This window comes from Perissodus microlepis, chromosome 12 (assembly GCF_051167445.1).
Source record: "Perissodus microlepis isolate ML-2025 ecotype Zambia chromosome 12, ASM5116744v1, whole genome shotgun sequence".
Taxonomy (NCBI): Eukaryota; Metazoa; Chordata; class Actinopteri; order Cichliformes; family Cichlidae; genus Perissodus; species Perissodus microlepis.
In genome coordinates this window covers 12442313-12454023 of record NC_140472.1, presented here as the reverse complement: position 1 = coordinate 12454023, position 11711 = coordinate 12442313, and the positions used below count along the sequence as shown (strand labels likewise).

Sequence of the window (11711 nt, the reverse complement as noted above, 5' to 3'; positions counted from 1 at the left end):
AAGTGCCAAGTCAAAAGTAAATTAGAATTTTTCAGAACCTTATTTTATTATTTCTGTTTTCGTTTTTCCTTTTTATTTCTTTTCGGAATAGATTTTTATTTTTATTTTTTACTACATATTGAGCAAGAAAAAGGAGCGAGAATCAAAGGTAACGGAAGGCGTCTCGATCTCCCACAGCTCCTGTATACCTGAGCTCGAGAATGCGATGACGTAATGAAGATAGAGTCGGACAGGAAACCACAATTCCCAAGATGCACTCGAAATTACCGTGGCCACTGGACGGGGGAAGGGAAGCTGAGATTGGAGGGAGAAACAATCATAAACTGAGGTACTTTTAAAATGCTTCATATCACGTAATATTTTCAGACAGGCCGCGGGACGCAATGTTTCTGCTGCATTTGCCGGAACTTGGAGACAAAAGCAGATTTATTCGCGTGTTGCTGTTGGATTTGGGGACAGATCCCCCCTCCATCCCTGTTACAGTTCAGCAGAGCTACAGCTAGCCCGTTAGTTAGCCTGGCAGCTGGCTTTTCGTGTGTCAAAACCTAACTAGGACTGGAGTCCTTAAATGCAGGTGATTGTTTTATATACGAATTAAAATGTTGTGGTGTTTGCCGTAAATTTCGGCAAACTTGCATGCAGTATATGCGCCGTGGCATTCTCCGTTTGAGGTGAAGCTGTAGCTGCGTCTTTGTGCCTGCGGGGTTGCTAGCTGACATAATGCTAGCTTTTCGGTTGCTACAGATAATGGTAGCTGTCAGAGCGGCGGAGCGTTACTGTAGGCAGCTGTCACCTCACTAAGCTGAACTTATTCGCTAGTTTTTTGTTTTGTTTTTGTCGCGGCTGTGTGTTTGATTTCTGTAGTGCTATCCTTTTATTTTAAAATTGCTGTGATTTTTTTTTTTTTTTTTTTTTTTAAACGGATGGGAAAGTGTGCAGAGCTTTTGCTTTAGTAAAAGTAGCAATATTACGCTGTAAAAAAGAAAAGAAAAAGAAAGAAGGAAAAAAGAAAAGAAAAAATGCTGACTAGTTAAAGTCATGCATTGAAAATGTTCTTGAGATATAAGTATGAAAACCAGTGCTTGGGAGGAGGTATTTATTTTACACCACGCAATATACTCTGACCCTCCCACACAGAGACAACATTGGAAGAAACAGGGTCTTCAATTCAGGTATTAGATTTTTTTTTTTTTTTTTCACAGCAAAATAATTTGGCCCATCCTAACAGGTAAACACATAAGGGAACTATTTTTGTTCCAGGTGTTGTGATGTATTGTGACTTAAAGGATACGTGATGAACCTTTGCTTGTTTTATTGTTTTTGATATGATGAGCCAAACGTGCTGGGAAGAACCCATAATTCTGTGTCTTTGTTGCCTGTTGGTTGTTTTTTCTGTTACTTTTGTGTAGCCATTTATTAACTTTGCGTTTTTAAACCACTGCCTTTCACACAGTGTCTCCTGCCATACAACAACTCTTCATGACCCCACATCTCGTTGCACAGCTGGAGTTTGGATGTTTGATGCCATTTCACGTAAGGCTGGAGACGTAGGGCTGCTTCGGTGCTTGTGAATACTGCCTGGGATACTTTGGATTTATCTTAAGTGCCAAAGTGATGAAGTGTCTCGGACAGGGAGAGCCCAGCCCTGAACAGGAATGTCATTATTCAGGTTTCGGGCACCTCTGGAGGGGCTAAAGAGAGCAGGGCTGGTCAGTGGTGGAGAGAAAAGAGGCAGGTTTCCAGGCAACTTGTGTATTGATGGGTAGCCATTTCCTCCAGTCAGCTCTCGTGGACTGATATCTGTAGATTCCTGTCAGCATCCATACTTGTGGTTAGACTGGCATCGAAAACCACACAACTATTGCTCTTGCGTGAATATGATGTTCAAACAACACTTTTTTTTCCTGCCGGCGACAACTTTCTAAAATCGACCCGGTGACTGTGGATGTCGTGTTGTCTACATATATGAGGGGAAAATGATAAACGCATAGATACTTGCAGTAGCTACAAGTGTGTGCAGCTGAAGCCATGGTGGCCCTTGCATCAACTCATCAGCCAATCTCAGTTTATGACTTCAGAAGTCTTTAGAGGCCAGGATCAGAAACAAGTTCAGCAGACAACGCGCTCACATGCAATGGAAGAAGACATTGATGTCGCCTCCCGCATTGAGGTAACCTTATTTGACCTTTGTTTTAATCTCATTCCAGTGTTTAGATTTACAGGAACTTAAAACCATTAAAACCGAAAGCAGCACCTGCTGTGTTGGTCAACAAAACAGAAGTACTGCCGTCTGACCATTGTTGCTACGGAGATTTTTATTGTTCTCAGAGGAATCATTTTTCCCTTCCTGCCCTGCACTTTTGTTTAATATCACATGATGTGCTTTAAGTCCTTATGTCTTATGTGTTTAACCTAAGGTCTAAGGTCAAGATCCTTTCTGTTATCAGTGGCAGCTGACAGCGCATTTCCTTTATCCCCAGCTTGGTTTCCTAGCCAAAACATTACCTCTAACTCCCTGGCCTCTTTGCTGTCCTTGTGTACAGTTTGTAAACAGTTGGATCAGTAAGTGTGTTTGCAATTTCGGTGCAACATAAGTCAGGTTATTGCCATTTTCCCCAGTGGATGTGCACCCTTAAATTATTTTCATAGTTTTTAAGCATAAGTGTGCCTCACACAAGAAGCATCCCAGTAAAAGTGGCATGTTTCCAAGCAGGCCACTTTCAAAAGGATACCTGTTATTTAATTTGGCCTATTATACTAAATATTTCACTGTTTAAATTTTTTTTTTAATCATATGTGTATTAGTTTTCAGGAATTGCATATGGCCTCCAGTAATAACATGTTGCTCTGTCATGGAGGGGGTGAATGCTGCATTGTTTTTACATTGTGTTTTTCTGATGCACCTGTTCTGTGTTGCTGCTGCTGCTCTGCTGTTAGGGTCTGAATGGTTTGTCTCGTGAATGTAAACCATTAGAGGAGATAACCAATGGACACTCCAATCATAAGCCTGTGAGTACACTTAAAAATCACTTCTCATTGATTCATTCTCATTAGATTTTGCTTGTGTTGTGTCCTTTTAAAAAAATCTACATATTGTCTTCTTTTTTTTTTTGCTTTATAGATCATGAATGGACTGGTTATTGGTCATAATGTCAAAGACCACACCAATGGCAGCGCACCACTCAGATCTCTGCCGGTAATTAAAGCCTATTGTTACTGTCTGACTTCAAACAGCACACCACTTCCTTGAATTTAATGTCTCCAAATATTTTATTTTCCAGATTTCAGCATTAAAACAGAATGGTCTTCTGCAAACCCTGGCAGCTGGAGACCAGCCCAAGCCTGAAGGTAACATGAACAACCTTGATTTTTGTCTCACATCCTCTTCTCGTGTGTGTGTGTGTGTCCTAGATACAGAGCAATTATTGCAGGTAACACCTGACCCAGGAGTTATGGTTGCCTGGGTTTAGGAAGCACAGGACGCACCCTGGAGGGTGCAGGTCTGTTAGACAAGAAGGATTCATGACAGGGGATTGACTGGGTGGACGTCACCATAGCAAAATAGCTCACCCTGTTGGAGTGCTAAGTTAAAGCTGTGAACCAAATGAAGCTGTTTGTTGAATTAGCACGTTTTCTTTCTTCAACTTTGTTTTGTTTACAGATGATAAGGAAAATGTGGAGTTGGAAAAGGCCAGGCAGGAGTGGGAGGCTCTAGAGCACACCCAGCCAGGTCAGATAAATCTTGCTGTTTGTAGGAGAATGATAATGACTTTGCTGATTTTTGGTCTGTTAGTTGATGGTATAATAATATAACTGTAATATTGATCTCCCAGCTCTCACTGAGGACTTAAACCCAACCCCACTTATCTCCTTCAATGAAGCCCTGCAGTACTTTCAGACCACAGACCTTGGGGATTTGCTGGTAAGGAATGCTAAAAAAAAAACTGCAAAGAAAGTAGAATGACAAACAGAGGAAATCTGAATTAGGTCTTATTCATAAAAATCACTAGTCTTTAGTGTAGTAAATAAAGAAATGTAAAGTATGAGAATGATAATGCATTTGAAAACAAATAAATACATTGTTTTAATGGGTACACTTTTTAAATTTTTCCTCAATGTCCACCTGCAGAAGAACATCCAGCCAACCATTCGCAGGACTGGTCTGGCTGCGATCACACACTTCCTCTTTGGACCTCCGCGACTTCACAGGGAGCTCCTGGAGGAGAGAGATCTCGTCTTTGCCATTGCACAGTGTGAGTGTGTGTTAGAAGGGTCTGTTTGGTCTAAACATCACACAAGTAGTTAAAACTCCTTAAGTGTTTCCAAAAACAAAAATTAGGTCTTTTGCACATGTGTGTTTTACTTTTGTTTACACAGGCCCTGTTGACAACAGCCAAACGGTCCACATGCGTGTCCTCCAGACCATTTATAAGAAGCTGATTGGCAGCAAGTTGGACTGTCCACGGTATGGCGTACACTGGGAAAACATTGGCTTTCAGGGTAAGACACTCTCTATTTTGTTGTAAAAAGGTAGTTCTCAATTCATAATTAATAATATGACATCACTCCTGTGCTAACATCATGCTGCTTTGCCTTTATTTACTTTCTTTACTGCAGGTACAGACCCTGCCACTGACCTACGTGGCACTGGATTCCTGGGACTGATGCATACTCTATATTTTGTGATGGACCCAGAGACTCTACCCTTGGCTAGAGACATCTACAAATTATCACAACACCCGACACAGGTATTACCTGGCAGTAAAATTTACTCTCACAAGGCAGCTTGTTCAAGCCAAAGTGGGAAAATGTGTTCATTTGATTTAATGATTGTCCCTTACTGCTTTAACAATAATTCCTTGTGTTTTTGTCTGTTTTAGAACTTTCCATTTAGTGTGATGTCAATCAACATGACCCGCATCGCTCTGCAAGTACTAAGAGAGGAGGCCTTGTCCAAGTGAGACTCATATTTGTTTTTGTTTTTTTTTTAATTATCCCATTTTCAGAAGTGTGTTTGATGGGTGTCACGACACCCTCTGTCCTTTGTGTTTTGTTCATACCAGGGAGTGTAATCGTCGTCAGCAAGTGGTCGGCGTGCTGAACGAATTCTACGTTGCCACGTATCTGCACCTTTATCAACTGTGGAAGACCCAGCAGAAGACCATCGCTGACTCTGGCTTTGTTCTGAAAGGTTGTGCTTATAATCACGCTAATGCTACCTCTTACTTGTGATGCTGCAGTCAGAAGCCAATTGGCACAAAGACTGGAAACATCAGAAAATTAATCTGCTTTAAAGGGCAAAGTAAAAAAAACAAAATACAGGTCCAAGGTCAGCCTGTTACAAAGCCTTTTGTCAGATGGCAACCTGTGATTTTTACATTTCTGCTTTCATATCCTTAACACAGATGAGATTATTGAACTTTTTCAATAATTGGGTATTGGTTAGTGAACTGTTTCACACACCGTTGATAGTTTTCCTCTTACCTAAGCTGCAGCTTTTGGCTTCATATTTAGAGACAAATATGTGATTGGTATCATTGTTCGAAAGCAACACTCAGCATCCAAGCAAATATGGGATTTCCCAAAATGTCAAGGGTCTTCCTTTAGTCTAAGTTAGGGGTCTATCCATTGAATTCCACACTGGAAAAAACACAGATTACCATTCCTCCGCAAATCTCACATTTTCTGTGTTTCGTAACCCTCAGAGGTGGAGCTGTTTGCCAAAAAGAACCCCAAGCAGATGCTGCGCCGGCTAGAGGTCTTCCTGAAAGAGAGGCGGGCAGGTGGAATCCCCCGTGGGACGTCGCCAGACCCTGTGGCTCAACAGCCCTCTCCCAGCCTGGGGGAGCGAGGGGCCAAAGCTGGCACTGCACAGGCACGCAAGGGAAAGGAGATGCACTTCACAGGAGTGTGTGATCTACCGCCAGACATGGAGGGAGAGGCCAGACTGATCTAAGCTAGACTCTATGCGAGTGTTTCTGTGTGTGTGAGTCTATCTATTACTTTATGTGCGAGTGGCTTACTCGGAGCTAGAAGAAGAGCCCCACAAGACCATGATCTAGGACCTGCTATCTGAACCTTATCAAACACTTCCACTCCTTCCGTTGTTGCTGGGGTGCTGCACTTTGATCAGATTATGCTAGGGGATCTTTCAGAGTTATGTTTGAGTTTTGTTATTAACTTATTTATTAAGCATGGGTGCATAGAACAGATATAAAGAGGTCAGAAACTCAAGATGTCACAAAAACAAAATAAAGTGAATATTTGCACTTTTCTGTGGATTTTGTAGCCAAATCAATAGCTGCCAAATTATTGTGGTTGAAGTCTACCTGTCTAAAAGTACAAAATATACACAATTTTGTTCCAAGGATCTCTTATCCAGGTTATCTAAATGTTATAGAGAAGCATGGCAGAGAGTGTCTTTTTTTTTTTTTTCTTTTCCCAAAGGCTTGGCATTCTCCTTTGCACCAAAATACTGCTCCGTCACATGCAATGTAACTGAAGAGCAGCGATGATTGGTATGTTGTTAAAGGCTCTGTTAAAATTATGGTAATACAAGATAAAATGAACTAGTCTGAATCCCTGCTTTAGAGAATACAATAGCAGGTTTTCCATTAGTTTGAGTGGGAAGAGGAAGATGGCAAATGTTAATATACTGGTTTCCCAGCTACACTGTAGGCTTTGAATGCAGCTTACTTTAAAGGTCTGATCACTTTGCATTTGCTGTTGGTGTGAATGGCATATGTCATTTGGACATCAGTTGAAATGTGAGGTTGTAGTCAGTTTTAAGTAGGTGTCTGTTGCCAGAGGTCTAATAGACTAGGTCCAGAGCTCCCACTTAATATGGGGGAATATATTTTAAATAATATATAAAAACATATAAAGTGTATGTGTGTGTTTATCTATATAAATAGATAAACTATATATTAGTCCTTTATTAAGGGACAGCTGTCCCTTTAATCATAACGTTACAGTTGTGTGTCAAAGCACTTCAGAATTGTGTTACCAGACTGATGGCTTGGTGACGGTGAGAACGGTTTGAACACTATGAAATTCCACCAGAACAAAATTCTTAAGTCTCTGCTTTTCATGGTTAAAGCAAAGGAGACACTTTGGCTTCAGCTTGGTCCCAGCTGTAGCCGAAGGTCTGGTTTGAGCTTTCTTACATTCCGTTAAAAAGCATGCGATTGTAATTTCTTTTTAATTTTTTTGACCAGTTTAAAAATTTATTCCAGTGTGTATGAGTGTGTGTCTGTGTGTGGGTGTGGATGCATGTGTGGTTAAAAACAAATGAGCTGATATTGATGAAGGGCGCCTCTCCCAGGAGATGTATGCTACAGTATGCAATCCCAGCTCTTACTCTAAGATAATCAAAACGCTAGTGCCGTGTGATGATAGAAATCGTTCCTAACTTCAGGGTTTGTGCACTTGTGCAAGCGAATGTGTGTGAGTATGTTTGTATGTGTGTTTCATATGACAGGAACTGACTACAGATGGGGTGCTTTCCTCTGCACACAATAAGCCAGCTTTACTAAGTACTTGATCCATCAAGCTGCATAGATGGTACTTCTGTCATTTTAAAAATGGTACATAACATTTGTGAAGACAATATTTCTCCTAAAACAAACGACACACAGACACACACAACCTTTGGTTTGCGTTTTTAAATAATCAAATGTTGGTTCCAGGCAGAGCTGGTTGCAAGCAGCTCTGTGGGCTGAAATGGGTAGAGCTCCTCAGCAAAGCTGGTTCCTGCTTTGTGCTAATGTGAAACAGTCCTCCATCTTTGTAGTCTCAATCTGTAGCATGTTCAGGTAGCACTAGTACTGTAGCATCCTATAGCCTCCTCCTCTTCGTAAAAGCTTGTTGATGTCGCGTCTCAGTTACAGTCTGTAGTGTTAATGAGTGCGCAAACTGTTATTACTATAGTACATACATTTTTTTTTCCTTTTTTTTGCAAAGCCTCCTCGAGTAGATGCACATTTAGGTGGCACAGCGTGTGTTTTGGAGAGATGTGGGCTAGGCTCGATATGTTTCTGAGCTCAAACTTGTCTTCTAAGAAGGTGATAGTAAACCCGGTGCCTACATCCAGCAGAGCCATGTGGGGCAGAGTGCAGGTTTGTCCTCTTACTTTTGTCTTTCATTCGAGCCATCGTGCCACGGTAGACTTTATTCATTCGTGTGACACAGTACGCAGAGTTAATGTTACCCCTAAAACATGCCATATTAATTAATATATACTGTTAAATGCACAGGCATGTGAGTTTTCGATGTCGGCATCTATTCAGACAATTGTCCATCGCCAACTTGCATTCTTCTCGTCCACCGTACAACTTCAAAAGTGAGCTGATGTAGTTTTGCCAATTGTTTGCAAGTGTTTTGATCGATCAGGAAAATTTGCACTGTTGTAGATATTTGATAGTATGTGTGACGTATGCAAGAGGAAGCAGGCCATCTTCAATAGCCATATTGTAACGTTCATTATCACCCACATCATGAAAACGGGCTTTGTGAAGTCAGACTCCCCTCCTCGCTTGAAAAAGTTTGCACCATGGTCTCATATTTAGTTTTATTCAATTACAAACTGAGGAGCAGTACAGTGTATGTAAATCAGGAAGTTTGTATATAGAGAATTAATGATTGTAACTGTATGATTGTCTGTAGGGCATTATATCGAAACACACTGCTTACCTCAAGACTTGAGACAAATCTCTCCTTTCTCTCTCTATTTTTACGTTTCCTTGTACCTAGGCCTTCTCTCATACTAATTGGATATGATATGTAATGTATATCCTCCACCAGAAGCACTACGTAATAGCAAACTAACACAAAAGCTGGTCAGTGTTACGTGTATTCTATTTAACGACACATTTATCGACGCTATATAGGCCCACGCGCACTCTGATGCACATCTGCAGATAAAATTCCTTTTAAAGACATTCTATAATTGGCTGATGTTTACTTATAATGTTGAAATAAGATCGCTTTCTTGTGGCTTCAGTGATAGTATGTTATACTTTTACTGTGATTCAGTGTTTTGTGTCAGGAAAACACTCAGAAACAATCCTGTTTTTACAGCTCCAGTCACAAACAGTTCAATAAATGATTGTTAAGATAAGCTTGATCATCAGTCATAATGCTGAGTGCGCTTTGACTTTGATATATATATATCTCACCTATGTATATAATAGCCAAACAAGGCCTGATTTTATCCTCCCATGTTAACAAAAGTTGTATTTTCAGCAGTAATAGATCATGTTCTTATGATTTGATCATCATTTGGAGCCGCTTCAGTTGACAAACCAGAACCAAGAGAAACATAAAACGGGTTCTTGCAGGATGTCAGATGCTCTGAGAGGTGGGGTCTGAAGTTCTGCTTCCTACAGCAGCAGCTTGGCAAATACAATCACTTCTCTAAATATCCTGCGCTTTATATGAAGGTGTTTTACTGTTGCTGTCGTCATGTCCCTCAGAGCATTTTATGACTGTACCTTGATTGTAGAAGCCCTATTTTATACTGAGAGTTATTTGAGAATACAGTATGTGCTGTTGTACATTAAATGTATTGTATGGAGAAAGCTAAATAAATGCTGTTTAAAAACTGTTTCTCTGGGAAATCATTGAGTCATCATAACGTCCTCTTAAATCTTATAAATTGTCTCATAACTCTGTCATATGCTATGCTATAGTGGTTTCTAACCAAAGGTGGCCATCAAGTATGTGGAAAGCTTAACTTTCAGTAAAGATGACCTGCTAAAGTTCAAAGTGAGCATAAGAATGAGGAAGAAAGCTGGTTTAAGTGCCTTTGAGTGTGGTGTGTTTGTTGGTGGCAGACAGGCTGGTCTGAATATTTGTGAAACTGCTGGGATTTTCCCAACACAACTATCTGGAGTTTACAGAGAGTGGTCTGAACAAGAGAAAACATCCAGTAAGTGGCAGTGCTCTTAGGGAAAATGCTTTGTTGATACTAGAGGTCAGAGAAGAATGGCCAGAGTGTTTCAAGCTGAGAGGAAGGCAACAGTGACTGAAATAACCACTCGATACAACCAAAGTATGCAGAAGAGCAACTCTTAATGTGCAGCACATTGAAGCAGAGGGGCTTCATCAGCAGAAGACCATACCAGGGGCTGCTTCTGTCAACCAAGAACAGGAAATTGAAACTACAAATTACACAGGCTCACCAAAAGCGGACAACAGAAGACTGATAACATGTTGGAAAAAGCATGGAGCCATCCTGCTTTATATCTAACATTTACAGTACTGGTGGTGGTGGAGGTGTAAGGGTGTAGGGGATGTTTTCTTCCCACATTTTGGGCTTTTTACTACCCACTGAGCATTGTTTAAATGTCATGGTCTACCCAAGTTTTTTTTTGCTGACCATGTCCATCAACTGTTCGTATTTACTAAACAGTGATTTCACTGTACTCAAACGACTTCCACAGTCGCCATATTTAAGTCCGATAGAGCATCTTATGTATGTGGTGGATTTTGTTTTTTTTAAAAGAAACTTTACAGTTGGATTGAAAAGGTAATAAATGTATTTATTTTTTAGCAACTAATGAAGTGTTTATTTTCTTTCCTGCAACTTTTTCCTCTTTTGCAGAGGTTTTTAACTCTGTTCTTATCTGTGCTCTGCAGTGCGTCAGTACATTTTCTGCAGTTCAGCCACTAGAGTGCACACTTTTAACATGCTGCCATAGAGCTACATGACTCACATGGTGTTTCATTTATTGTGGTGCTGCAAAAATAATCTCACGCACAGAGCGAGTCTGCCAAGACTAATCTGTTCAGTTGCATAAGCTGAAGTTTGATCTGTTTTTCCAATTCCTTGTCAGTGTTTTTAGTTTTCAAAACAACATCAGTGAACTCCTATTAAAATTAAACCTGATCTTGATTCATTTTGCCTTTCCAGTGTTTCGTTTTTAGTGAGCCTCATAAGTCCCAGCGCTGCTTCAGTGGGGTGGATCGGCAATATTGGCAGGCCCCTCAACTTTCATAAGATAAGCAAATTACTGGCTTGTTTACATGCTGGTGTGTTGAAAATGTAAATCAAACGAAAGAGACTTTTGTACTGAGTTAACAAAGATGCCTCAATGGAATCTTGATACTGGATGCTCTACATCTGCGCCTAATCAGACTTGTGGCTCCAGTCCCACAGTCCCAGATGACTGGGATGTGGTGGACCTGCTGAATCACAGCAGACACACACAGGACGAAAAGAAAAATTCTACGCCTTTTTTTCCTCCTTTTCTTATGACCTGAATCAAAATCACCCTTCCCTAACCTATTTTCCCTTCCATGCTTACATTAGCAATGTTTTATTGAAGGAGTGATTTCAGCTGAGAGCAACCTAACTGACATGATTCCACTCAGAAACCCTTTAAAGGATTAATATTGTGAAACAGAGAACTCAGCCACATATCCAGCAACCTACTGGTGTGTCAAGGCCTGTGGCTTCCAAGTCAGAATGACGAGAACAGAGCAGGGTTGACTTTTATGAATCTGTTTCCATTTGTACCTAGTGAGCCTGCTGGATTACAGTCTTTTTCTCTCACTTTCACTCTTGCCTTCCCTCCCCCAACTCTGTTCCTGTCTCTCTCTCTCTCACTCTCTCTCTCTCTCTCTCTCTCTCTCTGATGTCATTGTTTCCTGCCCAGTAGTTTCTGATGCTCAGTTCAGGTCTGTGTGCACACACATTAAACATAATGCAC

General features: G+C 40.7%; 1 protein-coding gene across 2 annotated transcripts; it reads left to right on the top strand.

Moving 5' to 3' along the window:
* Window positions 1–218: 218 nt before the first annotated feature.
* On the top strand, window positions 219–9604 carry elmod3 (ELMO/CED-12 domain containing 3). Of its 2 annotated transcripts, none has more exons than XM_084946604.1 (13): window positions 219–328; window positions 1454–2170; window positions 2938–3009; window positions 3122–3196; window positions 3282–3348; window positions 3662–3730; window positions 3834–3922; window positions 4130–4253; window positions 4378–4500; window positions 4618–4748; window positions 4881–4957; window positions 5064–5191; window positions 5706–9604. In XM_084946604.1, exons 2-13 carry the CDS (start codon window positions 2069–2071, stop codon window positions 5954–5956), a joined length of 1308 nt encoding a protein of 435 aa, XP_084802730.1. In that variant the 5' UTR covers window positions 219–328; window positions 1454–2068; the 3' UTR covers window positions 5957–9604. The 2 variants fall into 2 exon arrangements, with proteins under 2 accessions (XP_084802730.1, XP_084802731.1); XM_084946605.1 differs by lacking the exon at window positions 219–328 and adding an exon at window positions 335–574.
* The last annotated feature ends 2107 nt before the right edge of the window (window positions 9605–11711 follow it).

Bases quoted from the DNA above. Each gene is read 5' to 3' on its own strand.
- elmod3 (XM_084946604.1), top strand. From the start codon at position 2,069: ATGACTTCAGAAGTCTTTAGAGGCCAGGATCAGAAACAAGTTCAGCAG. The intron at 2,171-2,937 runs GTAACCTTATTT...CTCTGCTGTTAG, and splicing joins ATGTCGCCTCCCGCATTGAG to GGTCTGAATGGTTTGTCTCG. The intron at 4,958-5,063 runs GTGAGACTCATA...TGTTCATACCAG, and splicing joins AGAGAGGAGGCCTTGTCCAA to GGAGTGTAATCGTCGTCAGC.